Here is a 23279-nt window from a genome sequence, read left to right as displayed (position 1 = left end):
TGAATAGGCATTGCAGCAGTCAGCAGGGTTATGTGGCAAAAATGCTTTTCCTTTACACAATTAACCTCCCATCTGGAGAGAGAGGAGATGGGGAATTAGAAAAGGGATGATCCTCACATTTCCTCCTCAGCAGCCGCACAATTTCCCCCTGTGCCAGGGAAGGAAGGATAGTGAGAGCATGTAGGGGTCCACTATTGTGCAGAGAGGCAGATGGTTCAACTTCCTCCTTGATCCCCAGATGGCAAAAGGCCAGAGGAGTGTTGGGAGTCCACATTTGGCAATGTTCCTGCATTAGCATGAGTATAAAGGCAGGCAATGCTCCGTTCAACAAGTGAAGATGCCCAAAGAGGGTGTCATTAAAGACTGCTGGGATCACACAGTCAGCCCATCAAGACTAGACTATTTTAAGTGGTACATTTAATTTGTTATTACACATTGATATTTAGGCTATAAGGCGATAGTTTCTAAAATATTGGAACATATAGTGATACAGTCCTTTAAAAAGGAAAAAGGAACAATAGGGAAAAACATCTGGGAGTATCATGTTAATGTAATTTGTCATGAGTGATCACCAGACTGCCCCACCGACCAATCAAATCAAAGAACAACTTCAGAACAATACAACTCACCATGATTACTTTGGTCATCTCTGTGGTGAAACTAATCAATAAAGCCATAGTATAACATCCTTTCTATCAATTTATATGGACTTACGTTTAAATACTGCACAATCTGGATGTGATATATCGGTATAAATACAACATTTATATCCACATCTCAGAAAATCTGAACTCAGGGATAAAAGCAAAAAAATATTTGTGAGCCTGAAAAATAGCCCAGGAGGAGATGTGAAGAACATCTTGAATGAGGTATTATGTGAATTCAAAACTGAACCTGAAATCAGGTAAGGTGCTTAGGAACTTTGAGCCCTTGATAAATTTTACACATTTTTCATACCATACAAATATGAGTAAACGTTATTTAAATGTCCATTTCAAACACGTCCCTCACAACTGACCCTGTGAGGCTTTGCTTTCGTTTCAATTAACCTCTGTTACATTGTCTTACATAAGTACCTCCAGGGGAAAAACCTGTCCCGAAACTATCCAACCTTTACACAATTCTTTCTGTAGAAGAGGTAAAAAAAGTTATAGATAAATGTAAATTGAAAAAACTAGTAGATCTGACAAAGTTTCCAATGAATATGTTAAAGTATCTGAGGTTGTTATAGGAGTTGTGAAAGTCTTGTTTTTACAGTGTGTTATTCCTTCAGGGCGGCACAAGTCCTGTGTGAGACTTATTAGCTGCATATATAAGTTGACTCAAAACTGCGAGAAGACAGGTTTGCTTGTAGATGAGCACAATGGATTCAGCAAAGCCAGAGAATGTATTGATCATGAATATGGAGCCAATTTCATTATATGTGCAAGAATTAAGGAGAATCTTTGTTAGTTTAATTGATTTAAAGGCGGCATCTGACTGGATTAACAGGGAACTTCTTCAATATAAGCCATTAAATTCTGGTGTTTATGGCCAGTTGTATTATGCCATTAAGTACTTTATCAAGCACATGATGCCCATTTTCAGAATAATTAATACACAAAGGGACGATTTTCCCAGACATTTGGTGTAAAGCAAGGACATGTTTTGTCTCCTACATTGTTTTCCACTTCTGTTAATGATTTAGCTCCTCAAATTAAAGCTTCTGGCTAAGACGTCTAAGTTTATGATCAGACTGTAGGCACAGATTTCTTATTTTATGCAGATGATGTAATTTTATGTGCTGAACATTAAAAACGTTGGTTCAAAAACGTTGTCATATACTGATTGGTATGAATATCTTGGCTTGACACTGGATGAGCACATGCCCTTTAAAGACGTTAGAGGGTAGAGCACTGTGACATGTACTGAACAAAGTTACACAATGTGGTTATCTAGGATTCACGTGTGTGTCCCGTGTCTGACAATGTCTCCAGTGTTTGGGGTTTTTGCAAACATACACATTGTAAGTCTGTGGTAGAGCTATTCAATCTTATTTGGGAGTCCATAAATGTATTTCAGCTCTGGCATAGTGGAGATAAGTGATAGGAATCTCCAACCATCAGACATAAATGTCAAATGCTTCGCGTTTGGAACAGGCCTGTGAAGATGTCTGATCAAAGATTTGCTAATAAGATATTTCATTGCGACATTTTGCTCTGTCATCCCTGAGCTAGTGAGTTCAAATTCTTATTTTATTAGAATGATTTGTTATTCACTTTTCAAAACAGGTTACTTTGTGATAGTCAAGCGATTAGGAGCAAAATGAAAGAAAAATATGGTATATGGTGTTAACAGAAATTACAAACCAGTTGTCTCGTGAAGAATACAGTGTTGAATCTTAGGTGAAGTATAATTTAGACAAGGAACATCCTCATTTGTAAGATGCAACACGTGGTGCGTCTCCATCTCACCACCTTGTTGTTTTCGTAGCAGATTTTATTCAGCAGAAGGCAGAACATTTTGTTTGAGACCGAGCAGTAAAATAATCTGACATTTTATAATGAAATGAAATGTTTGACCACTGCAGCTGTACTTTTGGTGTCATGTAAACCCACGAGGATTAGACAGGTTGTGCGCAGAAATGTGAGGTCATAAGGCTTTACAATGTGTGCACATTTTTTAGCTGAAGTTGGAACATTTTAAAATTGTGAGATAATATACCCCCCAGCTAAAACTTGCTCCTCATTCTGTGTAATCAAACCTTTAGACTTTACCACTGAGGCTGGAAAGGAGCCTGAATATAGACAGAGCATAATGGAAAACAGCAGGAAAGAATACAGGCGGAGAAAGAAAATACACAGGAGCAATTGATATAACAATGGATGTGGCTTTAAGGGAGCAATGAATACAACTAGAGAATGGAGACTTCAGTAGTAAGACTTATAAAGAAAAGGGGAAAAAAACGTTATTTTCGTTAAGTCATGGTAACAACAGAGTTATTTCAAGTTGAAAATAAGCGCCTTCTAAGGAGACTATACTTACGACTACTGCCGAGCTCCTCAAAAAGGTATTGCACTTTCTCCCATTGAGTGGAATTCTGACTCGGTGGGGCCTCGAGTGGAACGAAGGCTCTGAAAGCGAGGAAACAATTGTTTATTAGACGTAAGATAAGATGCATGAGGTTACTTCTAGGCTGCCTTTGTACTGGTAGTGTTGGTTTCAGTGACTGGTGCATTTTAATGGATATTTAAATGTGAAAATCACTGAAATAAAGCAGAATCTACATGAAAGTCGTATAATTAGATTGAAATACTGTTAGTTTTGTAACAAACAGGGATGCACAGGAGACACAACAGGAAGGGAGAACACAAGAGACAAAAAGAAACTGGAGGCACGAGTTTCGAGTGCGTCAGCAGTACGGACTTTTAAGCTCTGCATGCCCTCCTATCCTTTTCAATTTATTTTGGAAAGGAGAGAAAAACATAAGCTGCATTGGGTGTAAAATCTTATGGCTTTCCACATTATTAACCACGACCTATTGAGCGACTTCAGCACTTCTATGTGCAAACTTTTTCACTATTTGTGCCCCATTAAGGCAAACAATCATCGTCCAATCAACCAGATGTTTTAACCTTGAAGAAGGTGGATGACCTGGTGTTTTGTGTTTACTGTAATAAGTTTCCTCACACTCTGTTAGCCCCTAATTACATTAATCAATAATCCTAATTACATTTAGCCATGCAGACCCATCACTCACCGAGACGTACAGAATTTCCAAGGATTCCTTGTTGTTCAACATATAATACATTATATACATACATAGGTGTATGAGCTGTATGTAAGCAGCTCCTCAATGTAAGAAAGAAAATATATTTCATTAACGTTACTGAAAGAACACTTCTTATGACTTCAAGCACATCTTTATACAAGCTGAGGCGCAGAAAGGCTCTAAAGTTAAATTTCAGTGCAGACTTTAATTCCATTAATCATGGAATCCTTTTTAGTATCTGACATCTACAAAATGAAATGAAACACGGTGCCCTATTTTTTTTTTTTTGTAGAAAGTTGAAAACTTGAAAAAAAATTTAAAAATTCATAATCAGGGGGAGATCAGCATCTAAGAGACTTCTCATCTCCCCATATGCAAAAAACAAAAATTTCTCAATACGCCTCATCTGCCCGACTATCATCCCCATTGGTCCACATTTTTCATTTCAGGAAAAAGAGAAACACCTCATCAAAGTGGCCTTAACCCGTATCCAGTTCTTCACAACTACCTGCAGTGAGGATGGAACTTTCTCAAACTTCAGTCGAAAAAGGTTTTTTTCTTCAAACACAAAAAAAAAGAAAAAAGAGTAGAGCACTTCATGCTTTTGCAAATTATTCTTGAAAAGTGTACTTTGCCTTCCTGTTTTAGCCCATATTCAGTGTTCGGGCTCCAGTGGCTGCAGAACACCGCAGTGCAGAACAAGTTGAAGGTCCCTCATCACCACAGTGATGGCTCTCCTTAGTTACACAATGTAAATGTTGTGTTTTGGTAGTCATTTTCTACACAGTGTATTATAAACCGAGTTAAGAAAATACTAGGAGTAGCCACATTCTCTGGTCCTCTAACAAAGCTCCACTTGTGTTGCCTTTGGGGTGAAAATCCAACTAAATGTGATTAGCCAATTTTCTTTTAAGCTACCAAGGATATGGAGTCTTTAAAAGCATTAATCAATATTCATCAGATTAACACAACAACCCTTTAAAGGTTGAATATGAGAGTTGACTTCTTAAAATAGAAACTGATAGCAGATCAGGGGTCGTATTAAGGAGCTTAACATCGTGCCATGTTTAAAGACAACAAATGCCACCAAGAAAGGACCTAGTGAGTGAACAGTCACCAAACAAAGCCATTTTGTCTCCTCGTATCAGAAAAGCAGCCCAGGATAAAAGCTATCATGTTGTTGAAAATCAAAGGACCACAGCAACCAATTGCCAGAACAAAGCGGCAACAGTTCCAGTTCATGAGCTAAAAGAGAGGCTAAATTGCTTCTGTCTAAAAAAAAAAAAAAAAAAAGATAAATAAATAAATCCAAACTTCCAAACTTGAAGCTGTAAGAAAGTATAGCCATGTGTCCTTTATTTTCCAAAACCAGGTAAGCTTTCCTCCAATGAACCATTTAATGACTGAGAGAGCACATTAAATCGTATAGGCTGAACTCCAGGCATGTTGCTGTCACAGCTGCAAAGGAAATCTATTATGTAGTGCAGGTGCTGGTGAAAACAACCTGTATAAAACTGGCAGATGAACCGGGCATGGCTGTGAATGTGCATCAGTACTGATTTGTAGATACAATATAGAACGGCATAAGAAAAGACTCAGTATTTCCTCCACACGAGCTTCGTACATTAGAGAAAATCCAGCTTGGAATCAGATAGACGAGAATAAAACCTATATTTAGACAGACGTATGTGGGTTTTTGTCTCTTGAATGGCTTATCATGGCCAGACAAATGGCTCTGTAGCTGTTTGAAGGGGTCTTCCTCTCATTAACTGAACACAATGACACATCCACACCCCCTTCCACCTATCGTGTACTGAAGCAGAAGAAGCCATCCATGTGTTCAACTTACCCAATTAAAAGGAGCACCACACAGACAATGGCAAATCCAATTGTGTACTTCAGAGCGTTTTTCACTTGCTGTAATAAAAGAAAAAAAAATTAAACTGGTCAACCATGGCCATGAAGTCAAATATTATTATTCATTGTGAGTGAGGGAAGGGGGTCACACTCCTTTCAGCTACGCACTATAGTGAGTAAGAGCTACACAGAGTCAGCGTAGATCCAGTTTGACCTGGCAGAGATAACATGTCACTCTCCGCGCTATTCAAGGTGCTTTTAAAGTAACAATACAAAAGACCTCCCTGTCTATGAGGGAAAGTGCCTCTGTCAGCTCAAAACTGACACATGGATAGCAGAAAAGGCACTGTGTGATAGCTAGCGGTACATCACTCTGCAAAAAGACTTCTAACATTGGTGGTTTGAAATTTTGAGGTGACAATGTGCAACCTATAATATATAGAATGGCTCGACAATGTGACCATATTTACTGCCACGAAATATTATATCTGCAAATTTTAGTTTTTTAGTTTTAATCTTCATATCTTTGCCTTCTTTAATGTTCTGAATTGTTTTTGAAATGTCATGTTTTTTTTTTGGTTTTTTTTTACAGTAACGCTCCTCTCGACTTTTACAGTACATCATCTCCACTAACTGTCGATATGCAAATGAATTACTGCCGTCCGCAGTCAGCAGAAGTGTGCATCATGTCATCTCTGTGCTCGTGGTGTGCAGACGTGACCTTTTTGGCATGCGTGTGTGTGTGTGTGTGTGTGTGTGTGTGTGTGTCCTTTGAGTGCGTGAGCGCAGAATACAAGAATGCAAAACAGTATGACAAATGGTCAAAAATCTGCATCTGCATCTGCATCTTTCATTACCGCTAAATGATTTTCAAGCGCATACTTGAGGAATTTCTGTTATTTACTGTCAGAAAAGTCAGTAATAATTCTGACTGGATAAACAGATACAGAGAGACAAAAGGCCACTATCCATAGACATTGATAAGTATTGCACAGATTTTACCGCAGGCCTGCCAAATACAGTGATACAAACAGATTACTGATCACTGATACATTCCACACACAAAATCACAGGTGAAATGAGAAGTGACTTCAGACAAAACATTACAATAAAATTCCTGAAGAAACATATAATCTATCATACTACATGTAATGTGAAGGTTCATGTAGTATCCAATGAAGCTTAAGGGGAAAACCTGGAGGTTTTTTTTGCCGCGCCTGAATCACCTGAATTAAATTTAAACTCCTCGGTCTGTGCAGGAAACTGTGCTGTGTGCGGGAAATTAAAGATGCATTCTCACCGAGCATTTGTTCATGTTATCGTCGTCCCTTTCTTCATAGTAGAAGTAAACGAAGGGGATCCATAGGAAGACGCAGAACAGTATGATGGAGTAAAGTGCTGTATGGAGAGACGAAAAACAAGAATTAGGCCAAATATTACCAAAACTCATCATTCATTACAACTTCCTAGCATAAAGTATGTAGTGTTTCCCCTGTGATTTTCTTTTCCAGCAGCAGATTATTTCATTTTGTGCCACCAAAACATAGTTTAGTACATCCACCAACACACACATACACACACATTTGTGCACAATTGTTGAATTATGTTTGGTAAAATGTTTCAAGGCCAACTTTTCAATTTAGTTTGGAGTGAGACTTGCTTTAGGTGAAGTATTTTATGAGCAGGCCTTCTTTCTGTGAGTTTCTTATTTTTATATAACAGCAGTACTGAGCATACAGGTGAAACAAAATGTGCTCTATCATGACACTAAAATATTAAACTGTACATAGAAAAGTGCAAATGTGATGTTTATGATTCAAAGTTGCTATTTAAGTTGTTTTCTGTGTGCCTGAGTGGGTAAAAAGTATTCCTTTCATGCATGTTTGATATTACTGTAGGACGTACCCTGTTTATCCACTTGAAATGATGTTGAATTTCCCTTGACAGGCTAAAGGCAATGTAAACATCAAAACTGATTTCTGTGAAGAATATGCTTCATTTCCCTAATCAGGTTATGCCATAGTCATAATCTAATATGTCTCTCACTCTCAGTCAAACCATTGGTTTATGAATGACAATAGCATTTGTGAAAATTCAAACATGTCATGTCATATGAGTTGTTGACTTTTTGCATGCCATGTCAAGAAAACAGAATTTACATAGCCTTTATTATCAGTCATTCAGCAGTGTCAGTATAAAGCCAAGGCACATCTGAGAAAACATGACCCCATTCCTTATAAACTTTCTAATGCAAAATCTAGGGCAGAGATCACTCATTAATTCATCAAGAAGCATTGAAACCACAGTAAAACATTAAAAACCTTATTTTCAGTCATCCATGAATAAATGTTTGTAATGATTCACTCACGTTGAAGTTCTTCCCAATGCCCATCTTTTCTGGATATTTTTGTAATTTGTGTCTTGACAAAATACAACATAGCAATGTTTTAAATAACACTGTTCACCTCATGGGCGACAACTGGGCATTCTTCTAATTTAAAAGTTTGACCCTTAGGGAAAAATAAGTTAATAGGTTGGTTTTTTCTTTTTTTTTTTCACAATAATCATCTCCTTCATACACAAAATAAAGCACTCTTATGCAGCCTCCTTTATAAGGAAAACAAAGCACATGTGGCTTATGTTCCATTAAAGTGGAACTGAAAAGCTGGCTGTTGTTGCAGTCCTATTTGCTGAAAAAAAGAAGACACCCAAGGTGGTTAAAGCAAAAAAGGCATTAACAAAACACAACATCTGATACAAAAATAACTTCTGAGCATGTATGAGGTCCCAAGACATGGCAGAATTTCAGCTGACGTTAAGGTCTATTGGAAAGTGCTTTGCTTTCTCTTTCTGCTCATTGTTTTTAATTGTTTTGAGTCCGTGTTCACATTCCTGCTGAAATTCCTCTCCTGTATTCGGAGTGCAGCGATCCATGTAACTCATCTCTTATGACAGTAACACATCTGGTCACGGGGTCATGAGTTCAAGGAGCAATGCGTTTCCTCCAGGATTTTTTTTCAGCACCAGGAGGAAAGGGTTTTGTTGTTGGGTGGTGAGTGAATATCAGTATGTAATCTAAAAAATATGATACGTCTGCAAAACAAACACAAGAATATCTTTATTGGCACCTACTGATTAATGCATAATACTAGACATTTCTTCCTCTTCATAAACTTCAGGGCTTAGCAAAGAACCTTAGCAAAGAAAATATTTCATTTTACCAACCTTTATTAAAGTAAAGTTACCAGCATTGAGTTTGTTGCTTTATTTCATAATAAGTTCTTCATATTAAAATAATAGTTGGTTGTGATATATAGAACACACATTGCAAATGTGTATTTACTAAAAACCAAGTCAATAATCATGGTCAGTGATGAATAAGTATAGTTCATCAGCATGCATCTCAACTTTCAGACATCAGAGCCTAAATCGGGCGACCAAATCCATCCAGGTAGTCTGGGAGCCTTCCCCCAGAAAAGTGTTAATGTCCCACAGCTTCCCTGCACTCTGGTGAATTTATGGAGTCATTTTGTTGGCACAACGTGGAGTCAGCATGACGGGGGGAAAGAGGGCACGAGAAATGGGACTCTTAGGAGAATCTACAAACAGTAACACTGCATGAAAAGCAAACGAAGGAGAAAAACACATTGTTCAGAGACAGTGGATCCCATCAAAGTGGACTCACTTTTTCTTCAGGTTCACTGGAGCAGGCAACATTTCACAAAATTCTAAAAATGTGTATAACACATGGCATGGCTGCGGTTTATTTTTGTATTGTATTGCATTGTATAAAGAAATGATTCATAAGAAAGATTGGCAGAAGCTTTTATCACTGAGAACATAGTTATTGACACTTTTTGAGAAATAATGTTTGTTATTTCCTGAGCGGTCCATGAAGCAATCACAGACCAGGACAGAGCTTTAGAGGAATGAATTTAAAAGTTATTGAACTCTAGTGTCATGTCCCTCTATAAGAATATAGAAGAAGAACATTGGGCCATTCAGTGCGTTTGTGTTAAGGTGCCAAGGTTTCTCCATTAGGTAAAGTCTACCGAGCAAACCACAACTCATTCAGACACATAATTCAGGAATGAGCAGACATGCACATGAACATTTATGGTTACTTATTACATCGTGTGCTGTTTTAGTTTATCAAGCTTGTTTGTTTTTTCATGTTGTGAGCTGTGATTCTAATTTCTTTTGTTTGGTGCACAGCCAGCTGTTCATACATCATACAAATATCCCTCCATCCCAATGTGTTTTAAACGTATTAACAGCATCTCCATCAAGGCTCCCAGTCTGTCTGTGAGCTTGTATGATTCACTAACTTTACGGGCAGATTCGCAGCACTCAGTGGGCGAGGAAATAAAATCAACGAGTCGGAGTCAGTGTGGATTGGATGACTGAACTATCACGTCCCGCTCAAATCTCGGTTCTTATATGGATTCCCCCGTAAAATGGTGCCGATTTTGTTCTGATCGTGATCCAGCACGCCCGAGGAGCTGACTCAACTTCAGGGGAATCTGCCACTGGTGTGTTTAAGATTGCTTTGGTCAAAATTCACAAAGCAAGTAACCATCAATCCATTTTTACATTTGACGGCTGCAAAAGGAAAAAACAATCTGCATCGGAAAGTGATTTGATTCATGGAAACCTGACATTATGTATGAAGTGGACACAATACCTTGGTGGAAAAACTCACTATTTCCTGACCCGGGCCTTTTTTTTTGTTTGTTTGTTTGTTTGGTTCTTCCTGTACAAGCAGCATTTTTAGAGAAAAGACCAAGACTCAAATACATTAGGAATTCATAGAGCAGAGGTGAGGCAAAAACACTTGAATAGAGAGATGCTATTTCAAGCTGGGGGCTTTTCTTTTTGCAGCAAATGGATGCTGGAGACGACAGCCCAGACAACCCCAAAATAACTCAAGGAAAAGCATGTCACAAAGATGTACTCAGCGACATGGTTGGCATGGCACAATACCTCCTTATGTTGATAATCTGAATTATTGGCAGCAGTCGCACTCTCATGCCGGCTAAAGAAATGTGCAGGAAGACAAACAACTTACCACAACCACATAAATCTCACTTTTTCCCTGCATGTCAAATAGATGTTTGATGTGACAGTTAGTAGAAATACGTCCTGATTTACAGTCACAAAAATCTAACTAAAGCATTAATGAAGAGATAAAAAACACAACTACATGCATGCCCTGAGCAGTGCCATTACAGCATGATAAACTAAGCAACAAATTCTCAATCAAAATCCTGCACTCGATAACCTTTTAATCCTGAACATCAGCGCCACACTTTAACTTCAATGTACACGTGGAGAGCAACATTTCCATATCATTCAAGGATGCATGGCCTCAAGCAAGTGCAAACATGCTCCCCTGTGAAACACACTATATTTCACAAACTGCTCTCTCTGCTGCAGACAAATGAATGTCACTGTTATAGTGCCTTGCTTTTTTGCCAGCTGTGATTGTGACAGGACATTACTTTCAATAAGCACATGCTCATTGCTCCACTAAGGTATCCATTTACACTCATTTACAGCCAGACAAACTGAGTTTAGGATGATGCCAGAAGCCAATAAATGCAAACCATGCACAGTATGCAGCCGCTGGCATATGCTTGTGGGTTAAAGCAATGGGTAAAATTAATCATAACACCATGAATATTAACATACTGGGAGAATAGGTCATACTGCATTGCCATGGATCATCCATTACTCTCTAAGCAGATCTTCTACGGGGAAGAACGCCTGACCACGGATAAAAGTTTATCGCATTTATCCCCCTGACAGAGAGAGAGAACTAAATAATTAAACATCCTTTCTTAACCCCATATATAGTTCTTGTGTTTATATATAGAATATACTCAAATTTACTCATAGGCGAAGCAAAAGTAAAAATAAACACTATATCTGTTGGAGGATTGGTGAGAGAAGTGGCTATAAAAGGCTGCAGTCTGCCGATGAAGTGCCAGCTGGGGGATCAATGTGAGAACACCAACAAAAGCAATAGCTGCATTTTAATAATCATTCACTGCAACTTAAAATTATTATTATTATTATATAACAACTATGATCAACTATCAATGAGAGCAGCAGCAGTAGTTTCACTCCCAGCTGCCTGTATGGCTTAATGAGAAACATTGGACCGTTGTCCTCACCTTCCTGTGGCCCTCCACAGGGGCATTAGCACCTGGACTCTTGTCCCTTGCAGACAGGCAAAATGTATTACATTTCATGTGAAAATTAAATGCCAGGGGAGCCTTCTCACAGACACACCGTCTCTGACAAAGGACTCCAGAGATTGTTGAAAATATCTGTCTGTGCAGACACTCGCTGAAAGGTATGACACTACGAGCTTGCGCTCTAATTTCCTGTAAACATCAGGGGAGGCATCATTTTTGGGGGGTCAAACCGGGGGAATATTAGACTTAAACTTGACAGTTAGCTTGATGCACGTGTTGCTCTGTTTCCGCTCGATGTGTGAACAGATAGATTCCTGGTAACAGGAGAGACAAAGGAACTTGATAAGCTGAGGGAGTATCAATGCTCACTGCTTTTAGTTTTTTTTTCTTCGAGGCACTTAATGGAGTTTGTGGATCAAAGAGCCGTACAGTACGATGGATGAAGAAAATGCATTCAGTTTTAAATAGAAATTTGCCATGCTGACTCTAGCTTGTATATTTATGGTGTTCAATTGCTGTTCTAACTATGTTTATAACTGTGCACAACCAGAAAAGTGGGTTGAAACAGCAATTTTTAACTTATTCACCTCCCTTGTTTTCCATGCAAATTCAGATTAGTTGATACAAAGCAGAAACAAATAGAATCAATCTCAGGTCTAGAACTATTTTTCTGCTATTTAAAACATGATGAGAAGTTGTGCATAACCTCTGCCAAGGCGAAGTCATCTATAACTGTAAGAACACAAACACTCAGACAGCTCAACGCAACCCAGACGGAAATGTTGTGGAAAAAGAAAGGAGGCTTGCGTTACCTGGCCAAGAGAGTCTGAAAGCATTAAATAGCGTCTCTATTACAAGGCTAAAGGCACAGAAAAGAAAATCCAGCATCACTGTGTATCAACACAGTACCAATTGTACCAATACAATATCATATCAGGAGGTATGGGGATCATACCACTCATCCAAATTCAGATTTGCTGATTTCAAACTGACAGGATGGCAGTGAGCATTAAACCCTACAGACTCTGGAAACCTATAGGATGTGTTTCAGGTGTTAATTCTTAATTTAGCATCTCGACCTTCCAGCCACATGTTTTTCTAGTTTGTTGCCATCTCCTAGACACTTGACTGTCACAAAGAGAAGCAATGTGCCGTCCGCAGTTTACCATTTCGTTTCACTTCATGGCTGAATGGCATGGGCTTTTGTTTGAAAGGAGAAGGAAAAATGGACTCCACAGGGCTTCTTGTCCACTGTAGCAGGATGCAGGGAACATCAATTACCAAGAGTAGTCGTGAAGGACAAGAATAGTGAGCCGATATGGAAGAACCTCTTCAGAGGAACAACATCTTTATGCACCACATTATGGAATGGTTCCTGAGCCAGAAGACCGGTTTGTGCAAAACAGTACTTTCATATTCTGCTCTATTGGGCACAAGCAACCGTTCTGGATGGAAAACAAACGCACAGAATACATTTTGCTTTTGTTTTTGTTCCGCATTGTGTGCCAAGCCATCTGACAGGAGATACATTACAAAACATGCTAATAATAGCCTCATTTTAAAGGAAAAAGAAGTATTTAGAGATTCAACTTTTTAGGCTGCAAGTAAAACACATGTGTGTGTAGGATTTGCATAGACCTCTCAGCGTTCAACATCACCATTTACACCCATGTTTAAATACACCAACTCACTCCGTTTTTTATTATCATTTAGGCCGTGAGCAGAGAGGAGACTTAATCCTGCCATTGTTTTTTTTATGGCATTTCTTCCAAAGTGAGGAGGCTGAGTGGATTTTTGTTTGTGTGGAGTTTTTCCAAGTGGAAACCACACATTTCTGTTAGTGAATAATGTGAAGAAATCAGGAAAGATGGTAATTTGAAACTGAATACAAATAAGAAAAGAAAACAGGCTGCCTTCACAGTTTTCATCAGCCTTGTCTTCTTATTGGATCCATGTGCAGTAATGGGGACGTTCATCATGAAGTGATGACATTTATGCATTATTTGTCGACATGTTGCGATGATTGGAAAAGCCGGACACAGAAAAATTATTTTTAGCTTTCTGGCAGGCTCTCAGTCAACAAAACATCAGTCAACATAATATATATTATATATTATTATATATTTACAGTAACAGAGGGAGAGGCGTTAATAATTCATCATTACCAACTTTCTCTTTTGGCCCCTTTTGTGCGTCAATTAAAGCTTAATCTGCAATACCAATAACAAACTGGTAACTAATGAGTAGTAATTTGGGATACCACTAAAGTTTTGTTTTAAAATAAACTGTTAAACTCTGGTAGAGAAGTCATGTGTTCAATATAACACACAAGTATCACCAGGTATTAGGCTAAACTAGGCTAATGCCATCAGCATGACATAAAAGCACTTAGATTCTTCCAAAGTTAATGGCAAACCATTGGTGATACAAACCGGTATATTACTGTAAATATACTGAATGTAATCCATCAGATAGGCAACCTTATCAGCCAATATCGGCTTGTTACGAGCATTGCAACAGGAAATAACATTAGAGAAATGCCATAAATGTCTTTATGGTCATTTAGAACCAATGTAGCAGTAACATAGTTTGTTATGATTATTTTTGAAACTGTCAAATGTCAGTATCATTTTGTCAAATATGATCTTTATGTTAAAAAACTAAAATCAGCAGATATACTGTTAATGTTTAACTCAAACATTCAGCATTAGTTGGCCTCTGCTGTATATCATTTTATCAGAGGCTGTCTACGGTCTACAATGTCTGAATCCTTGTTTTGAAATATTCAAGGTAGACAAAAGGCAGAAGTGAAGAGCTATTGGTTGTGGTTTCTGCACACAGTGGCAAGAAAAGGGCCTTTTGTTTCTTGCACACTGGACAATGTTCTTATTGTTGAAGGCCCCTCTGTATCACACGAAGCTGCCCTCCAAAATAAAACTGCAATTTGTCAATGTTTCCAAAATGCTCTTAAAAGAAGCACTAGGCTACCACTTCGCAATAAACTCAGTCAGCACATGTAGGTGGACAAGAATCACAGACAAAAAGAAAGTACCCGCAGCGTATTTACAAGAGGGTTGCATCCTCTCTCGCTTCTTTTCTACAAATGGTGTTTAAAATGGCACAGAGGAAGCCAATGATTTATTTAAAGGGCCCAGGGGTATTTCGCCCTGTTGCTTAAGGGTCTTATGCACCACTGCTTTGAAGTACTGAGCAGTCCAAGGAAATGTATAAATGGACAGAGGCTGGAGATTGAAAGGCAAGGCTTTCAAACTTAGGGTTCATCAAAGATCACAAAAAGCTATTTGGGCTCTAAAAGGAGGTGGGTGTTTAAGTTACAGACAATCATCCTCACCTCCCCTTTTAAGTTGAAGGTACACTTTATCTAATATTACACTGTGGAACTTGTGAATAACTCTCTACTTTCTTTTTTACAATTTAATGTAGCTGTTATGTCTTTTTTTTCCCTATGTGCTTCCTAATGTAAATAACTACCCGTGGACTCAAACATGCGAACTTTCATCGATCTAAGATGTAACATGACTGATATCACTTTACTTGACCCACTTATGCTGTTACTGCTAATGTGTACTGCTAGCCATCACGAGAAAAAGTGAAATTTCACACCACTGACAGTGAGCTTCCACTCCCACTGGTTCTGATGTAACTGTGTGGATTCCTCATTAAAATGAAGAATGCAAACCTGGTTAAACATAACAGGCATTAAGATAATTATGGAATTGTGATGCATTATAATTACCCCGCTATGACAAACATATGTGCTTTTAAAACACCCCAGGGTAATTATGCAGCAGAAAGGGGAATTTAAAACTGCTGCAGAAATGTTGACAGTATTAGCTTTGGTTTGATTAAACTGTTGTGTCCAGAAATAATGTACATATTTCTGAACCAGGAACTGACAGACATTCACCAAATGACAGCTAGGGAAGGAAGGCCATAAAACGATTTCAAACGTGAGGTAAATATTGCAGAGAATTTTCAAAAATCACTGCAGATACAAATGTACAAATGCTTATTAACAGTGAGAGACTGAATACAAATCAGTCTACCTTGGAGGAAAATATGCTCCAGTGGAGGAAATAGGAAATCTCTATGTCAACCCTGTAATTATTCAATTTCTGGAGAAACAAATGGACAGTACTGTCAAATATGGCCTTAAAGAAAATGTAACTTTAAAGGTTAGATTTGTAAGGAAGCCATGCAGACAAACCACATGGAGCTAGGTCTCCACCTACTGGCAAATAAAAAAGTAAAGCCCCTAAGAAGGAAAGAAAAAGACAGGAAAGAGTTTCTGGCTCCACATAAACATCAACAACAGAATAATAAACTAGACTATGCAGCCAAAATTAGATTTACCATATTTTCACATTTAGCCTTTTACTGTAGAAGTAAGACTCTGCTCTGCCTCAGCACACAGTCCTTTTTATACAGTCATTCTCACAAACATCCTCCACCACAGGGACCTATAGTCCCACAGTAATGCATCATGAATACCATTTGACTTTCAAAAAACTCAACTGTCAAGCACTGTCTCAAAAAGTATTATTGCATTTAGGTATTTAACTTTAATTAGCCAAGGCAGCCAATCAGAATCATTATCAGTAACAATCTCACAGTACATCATTATAGCTCCTGCTGTCAGGTTCATTTTGGCTTCACAGAAAACTTCACATCTTATCATAACATCGAGTTACCAGAGAAAATTAAGACATATTAAATGATCCGTCAATATCAGACACCTCTAAGCTTGGAATGCATATGTGATATTTAAAATGCACCATGGGTTTATTCCAAAAATATTCTCTGAGGAACTGAGCACAATATCAAAACTGCAAGGCTCTGATTTTTGTATTTTAGGCACTTTTACAAGCCCTCGACCGTCCTTATCAATAGCCAAAGGTTACAAGACCACAACAAATTTGTAAGCAGATAACTCTGCAGCACAGACTCCCAGAGCAATGATCACATGTATACATGCTCAAGGCAAGCAGCGAAGATCTTTCAAGCATCTCTTTTATCCCTCTCCGAGCTCCTAGAATACACATTCTCAGTACGTCGAAGATTTTTCAGCTGGCTAAGAGAACCTGCATGATGAAAACACCGCTTCTTTTTAAGTGTACGACATGAAAAAAAAAAAATACCTATATTTGGATTATAACACCCATTTACCATAAAATGTCAATTAAAGCATTAATGTGGAAGAAGACTAAAAGGGTTTAGCATAAGTGCCACAATATGAAATGCTGCATGACGCACGACCACATCAATCACTCAAAATAACTCTAGAGATTGATTTTACTCAAACAGACACAGATTTACTTACTAAGCCAACATTGAGCTTTTCCTTTGAAGTGACAAATTTCTTGAGTGTAAGTGTTGCACCCTGAACATGGTTTCGTTAAATTAATTAAATTACTGATGGGAAACAGCTCTGCATTCAAGACAGCACCTAAAGGATTACTCAACAAAGTTTCCATTTAAGGATATGTCTAATCCAAACTCTAGATAGTAACAGAGGAAAACAATCTTGTGTTTGAAATCATCTTTGTGTGTCCAGAGGACAATATACTATAGTCCCTTGAATGCTGGATTCATGTGCAGTGCTCATGGTCCGTGAAAGACAATTTTCTGATGTCACCATACCAGTGGAAGTGGTTTCTTTGATTGGGCTGTCTGGACAAGGAGACAGCTTGTCTTCCTTGCATTTGGCATTTCTGAACAGACGGTACATAACAGTGTTGCTGACAGGCACTTTAAGCCAGCATCTGTTAGAAAATGTGTGATCTAGTGTCTTTGGCATGACTGAATTTGCTATCATCAAAGACAACAAACTCGTGTTATCCCTTAATATGACAATCATGACGCTATTTCAGTGGCACTAATAGCTCTGAGTTAGGGATTCATCAGCCAAATAGCCTGGATACTGTCCCCAAATACTAGAATTATGGAGCGATCCATGGGAAGTGGACCTGCCCCCTCTCACAGCAAGATATTCAGCCAGGATAAGTACAAGATGTAGGACTGAATGCTTAACAAACCGACAAATGATACAAAACACGCTGCTACAAGCCAAGAACAAATCGTCAGTGCCAGTGAAATGTTGTAATTTTACTGAATGCAAGCTACATGAGACAATTGTGACAAGTGAAACCAGTGAGGACTAGCTTGAAAGAAAGTTGTAGCTTGTAGTCGTTTTAGAAATTAATAGATTCCTGCAGGAAAAAAAAAGGTCGACTTGCTTGGTTGTGTGCACTGTGTTGTTATTTTTGTTTTGCCAAGTCAACAGGGAAAAGAACACAATCCCTGAGATCACTGCGAAGCCTGCAAACAATCCTTCAGTTTTACCATACAGTAGATATTTGGAAGAGAAAATAAAAGCAAATAAATACAAGCATAATCAATCCACAAAATCTTCAAAACTTTTAATGTCCCTTAAGAGGAAGCTATTAAACGTGAAAACTTGAAGAGTAGCTGTAATACTCACTGCCTGTAGGTGGCGCAAGATTCAAAACTGCAGCAGCTGTTTTATTCCTTGACTGTAGATGGCAAACAAGTGTACATCTGCACGTCCAAACTGCTGCTGCTGTTCACAGACCATTTTCCCAGCAGACATTTTGCATTGTCACAGCAGGAAAAGCACATCTAGTGTCACAGTAGTGAGCCAACACGCACAATAGATCCTGGAGGTGGTTTACCTCAACGGGATGCGGTCGTTTTTAATGTAATCAATAGTGTTTTTCCACCTATGACAAGCCAAGATGTCTGCTGTCAAAATCCTACTGTGGGCTCAGGTTCTTCTGTATGAAACCTATAATTTTCATTACCATTACTTTGACTTTGAACACAACACTGGAAATATTTGAGCCGATTCTACTTCCCTTTCACAAGTTCTAAAAAAGTAGAAAAAGGAAGTCAAACCTACAAAGGAAACCTGAACTGACTCACAGCTAGTGCCAGTTATTATGCTCAAATCAGTGGTCCACACTGAGCACAGTGGTACCATCACCTACTGTCAACTCACAAGAATAGTCATTCTGTAATATTTGTGTGATAGCTGTCGTGATGGCTGTGGTAATCCTAAACATGGTTATCAACTCGCTCTGTAAGCACAGGATTTTACTATTCTGTCCTGACTGTCTTCACATGACAGAGAGAGAGACATCAATACATGCAAAGCAGCCCTCTTAAATACATGATGAAACTATTGGTCCCCGTGGGGAAATTAAGATATTGCTGCTATACATTTGGGTCCAGCCAACAAAGTATAGTGTGAATATAAACAGAGACTGGCATTACACAAATACATTAACAAAATAAATAGCTAAATCATATATTATAAAAGAACTGGTTATGTAGGACCAAACCAAGAAGGAATTTATAAACTAGACTGCATTAGTTTTAGCGAGGTGTACCTAATAAACTGGCCACTGAGTGAATATGACCATTAATAAAAGCCTATAATTGTGTTCACCTCCAGCATCCATGTGCACAAGACACATTCAACGAAAAACATTTGAGCATACTTAGCATGCATCAGTAAGTTTACTGGCCATAGTGGGCATTTTGTGGGAGATGTTTGATATCTCTGATATATTGCATCATCATGGAAAACAAACCGTCCATTACCGTCTGAAAAGGGCTTTTCACAACCTATTGTTTCAACAATGCTGCACATTATGGTTAATTATATTATTAGTTTCATTCTTTTGAAAGCAATGTCTTTGTTTACATCAGGTTTTGAGAAAAGGTTTTAGGTTTTTGCTCCAGGATCCGTGAGCTATTGTAGGTCTTTTAATAGATCTTAAACTGACAGCCTGAATGAAACATCTCCAGAGCAAGTAAGATGTGCAGCCCGAGTTACTATAGAGACACTTTGTATGAAAGTGAATCACCATTGTGTGCAACAATGAGGCAGCGTGAAGCCCAGAGTTAGACCACTAAGCCACAAAGATTACCGTGTGGGTGAGTCAGGCCCCAGGTGTTATTAAGATGAACTGCCATTACCATCAATTGAAAGAAGAGGCAGGGTTGATATAATTGGAGAATGAAGAAACACACTCATAACTGCTGATCAACACACAGCTAATAAAAATACTCAAACAAAAAGGTTTTCTGCAGTAAATCCTCTGCTGGATTCATAAGTCCTTCATGTTGAATTCCTAATCGTTGGGTCTCTTAATTAAAGAGTTTAGACCTGCCCTTTATGCAAAGCGTCTTGAGATAACACTGTTATGAACTGGCACTACATAGATAAAGATTGATTGATTGATTGATTTTTATTTGCACCAATATAGACAGGTAAGAAGAGAATGCACTTACTGTAATACCCATACAGCACAGTGTCTTCAATTTGCCCTCTCGTCTCATTGTTTGCTGCCCATTCCTGGATGTTACCAAAGGAAAAATCCATGGTGAGAGTTAGAATTAAGTGTAACGAGAATCAATGAGAACAGGCGTCGGATTAAAAGTCATTACAAAACAATAATGAGTATAAAACACAGTGTGATAATTGACACCAACACAGAGTAAAGTAAGGAGCGTTTTCTGGATACGGCATTAATTCAGTCACTTTTTGTGAATGTGAACCGTAAACTTCTAACCGTTCAAAACAAGAGGCATGAAACAAAAAACACAATGAATGAATGAATGAATGAACCAAGATCTCTGAAAGAGTTGGGTCATGCCAGACTAGCATGTGGGCTACAGCGATGCTCTGGCAGCTCCATTTATCCAGGTTCACAAACTGGATTCACACACAGACAGAGAATGGTGCAAAACTGACAGGCACAGAGGGAACGACTACAAGCTGTCAGACCTTAGCCTCAGTCTGTTTTCATTCATGTGCAGCACAGAGGTGAGCAATTGTCCATCATACACTTGTATTTCCTGCATTTTACTTTAAGAATGAATTCTCAAAAAAAAAAAAAACACACCGAAAAGCTGCAAAAAGATTGAAAACTAGGTGTTTTTAAAGAACAATGTTTGTCACCTCTGTCAGCTTCTACAGAGTCACAGTTCCATCTTTTCCCCTAACAAGCTGCTATGTTCAATCTTAACCATTTTTCTGTGTACACGTTTTATATAACAAAGTGTAATCACCAAGAGATCACCAAGAAATCATACTTGATTGGCTAAGTGGACGCATTATGTTCCTCCTGAGTTAACATGTGCAGCCTACGTTAGGTGGCCATGACTAAATGGCACCCAAAAAAAAAGACCAAATACTCTTTTAGCAATCAAAGTAGCTCACAACCCACACGAAGCAACACATTACCTGCTGTTCAAATGAAGATATCATTACACAGTTTGCTAAATCTTCAAATAGTTTAAACAATTGCAATGATTTGGCAAGAAATTTATGAGCCAAGCAAAATGGATTCAGCTCTTAGATTGACAAAAACAGCATCAACTTTTCTACTAATTCTACGAAAATTACAATGCAAAGTTAAACTCTGCCTCAGGAAAAGTCGTTAGCATTCCTCAAACTGATTTTACTGGCACTGTTAGCAGAATAGATACTAACCTTGTAGGTACCATTGGGATACTTCATGAATGAAACAAGGAATATATCCACTGGTAGAAGTGCAGACGTTATCAAAGCAATAGCTAGTGCACATATTGCTGTGATGGTCGAAACAACTTCACTCTCCTGACGACTTTGAAATTTCCGGATGTAAACCCAGCAGAAAGCCAGGATTGCCTGAACAGGGAAGAAAAACATTTACAAGTTAAAACAAACAGAGAATTATAACATTAGGAGGAAGAGTACATATCATTAGCAATTAAAACATTTGGCCTGGAGAGATTTACAAAAATATTACCATTAAATCTGGGGACACATAATACAGGAGATTAAATTTTTAATTTTGACATCTGCTGCTGAGCACCTGCCTGTAATCTCAGAAAGACTGGGGTAATAAAATTCAAACTAATGAAATAATGAAGAATGAATACATAAATTAATAAAACGAATGAAGAGACGCACACACAGGTTGAAACAATTGTAAAATATAACGCAATTAAATTCAGCAAATTCTACCTGTTTTGCAGCTTATATTGATCAGTGTTGCAGTGCTTTGCTTTGTTGAACCTGTCTTCATCATAATTTTAGCTTCAGTGTGTTGCAGATTGGCAAAAAGAAGCACTCAAAGCAGCGCGTTAACACAACAAGGAGGGAATTATAAACTGAAAATAGCCTGACTGCAGGTGCTGATCTGATTACATCAGACTCCTTCCGTTTATCCCCTTTCAGCATTCGAACGCACACACACACACACTCATGACAACATCATTAATGACTGACAAGAAATAACACAAAGTTTGTTAAATCAGTAGCAGAAATAATACACAATTGTGTACAACATCTTTTTTTTTTTAAATCTCTGAATGAATCGATGACACTGTAATCCATTCTGTTGCTGTTTCACAAAAGACACACACACACACACACAAAAAACAACATTTGAGGGATATTGTAACAGGCAGGAAACTCATTAGACAGAGGGGGCTCCAAAATGACAAGGTCATATTCCAGGCACATAAGCTGTAAGGAGTGAGGACACTGCTAAAACTAGTCCCTTCAGATCAAGGGCTGCCATTCACAGACAGGATCAATTAAAGGCCCGCAGCTTTAAGCCTCCGGCTGCCTGTTTTGCCAGGTAATGACGCGGGCTTTGCATCCAAATAAGACCCAATGAAAGGTTTGTTCAAATAAAAGAGCTGCTCGTGGTGGGCAGGGAGGGACAGCAATTTACTGGCACCCAGGCGCTCCTCTGATTCAGCCATGTGACTCTGAGTGACAGCTGAGATAATGAGTGCTAAACTGGCCAGATTAAGCTAGGTGACCAACTTCAAGGCATTCATTTAAGCACAGCTGAAGCCACAGCATTTAAACGTGTCTTAAACGGTGCTTGTGGTGAAAAGCAGCAACACTAAATTATTCATTTCGGACAGCACATTTTTCGTGACGTGCATTTTTTTTTTTAAATCGTGGTGAAAGTTAGCTGGGTGAGCAGCAGCTAGCAAGAAACACCTGGATGTTCGTTTTCTGTATCATAAAATAGGAATAACTGCCACTGTTTTATGCTTAAAAACACACCGAGTGCGTCCAACATGATAACAGCCAGTAAGTGTGTCATGCTAATGTTAGCTAAAGCCAATCCAAAGCCTCTGTTGACGTTAATACACGTAGCCATGTCGGGACGGGTACCGTTAAGACGTTAACACGTTAACCGAGCAGCCTTTTAACCCGCCAGGACACACAAACTGGTTATAAGGGAGTCTGATACTCGTCAAAGCTGTTGAACAACTTCACAAATGCTTACCAAAAGTATAAAGGTGAAAATAGACCATCCGAGCAGGGACTCGGAGAGCAACGTCTGGGCCGCCATCTTCACTTCCTGCAATAACAAACCCACGTGTTCCATGACGTCACCGCGGCGGTGGAGCTGGAG

At 38.6% G+C, this 23279-nt stretch overlaps 1 protein-coding gene across 1 annotated transcript in view; it reads right to left on the bottom strand.

Annotated features, from left to right (window-relative positions):
* The window catches only part of lmbrd1 (LMBR1 domain containing 1), a 51774-nt gene extending 28550 nt beyond the window's left edge, over positions 1-23224 (bottom strand). The window contains exons 1-6 of the mRNA XM_070840800.1: positions 23151-23224; positions 21350-21526; positions 20146-20209; positions 6909-7006; positions 5601-5668; positions 3025-3113 (exon numbers count right to left, since the gene is read on the bottom strand). Of these exons, the coding sequence (XP_070696901.1) occupies positions 3025-3113; positions 5601-5668; positions 6909-7006; positions 20146-20209; positions 21350-21526; positions 23151-23216 (562 nt within the window). The 5' untranslated portion in view covers positions 23217-23224. The remainder of the gene's footprint in view (positions 1-3024; positions 3114-5600; positions 5669-6908; positions 7007-20145; positions 20210-21349; positions 21527-23150) is intronic.
* Between the last annotated feature and the right edge of the window lie 55 nt (positions 23225-23279).

The sequence above is a fragment of the Pempheris klunzingeri genome, chromosome 12 (genome assembly GCF_042242105.1).
Source record: "Pempheris klunzingeri isolate RE-2024b chromosome 12, fPemKlu1.hap1, whole genome shotgun sequence".
NCBI lineage: Eukaryota > Metazoa > Chordata > Actinopteri > Acropomatiformes > Pempheridae > Pempheris > Pempheris klunzingeri.
The sequence above is the reverse complement of the archived record's forward strand: the minus strand, read 5'-3'. Positions and strand labels throughout refer to the sequence as shown.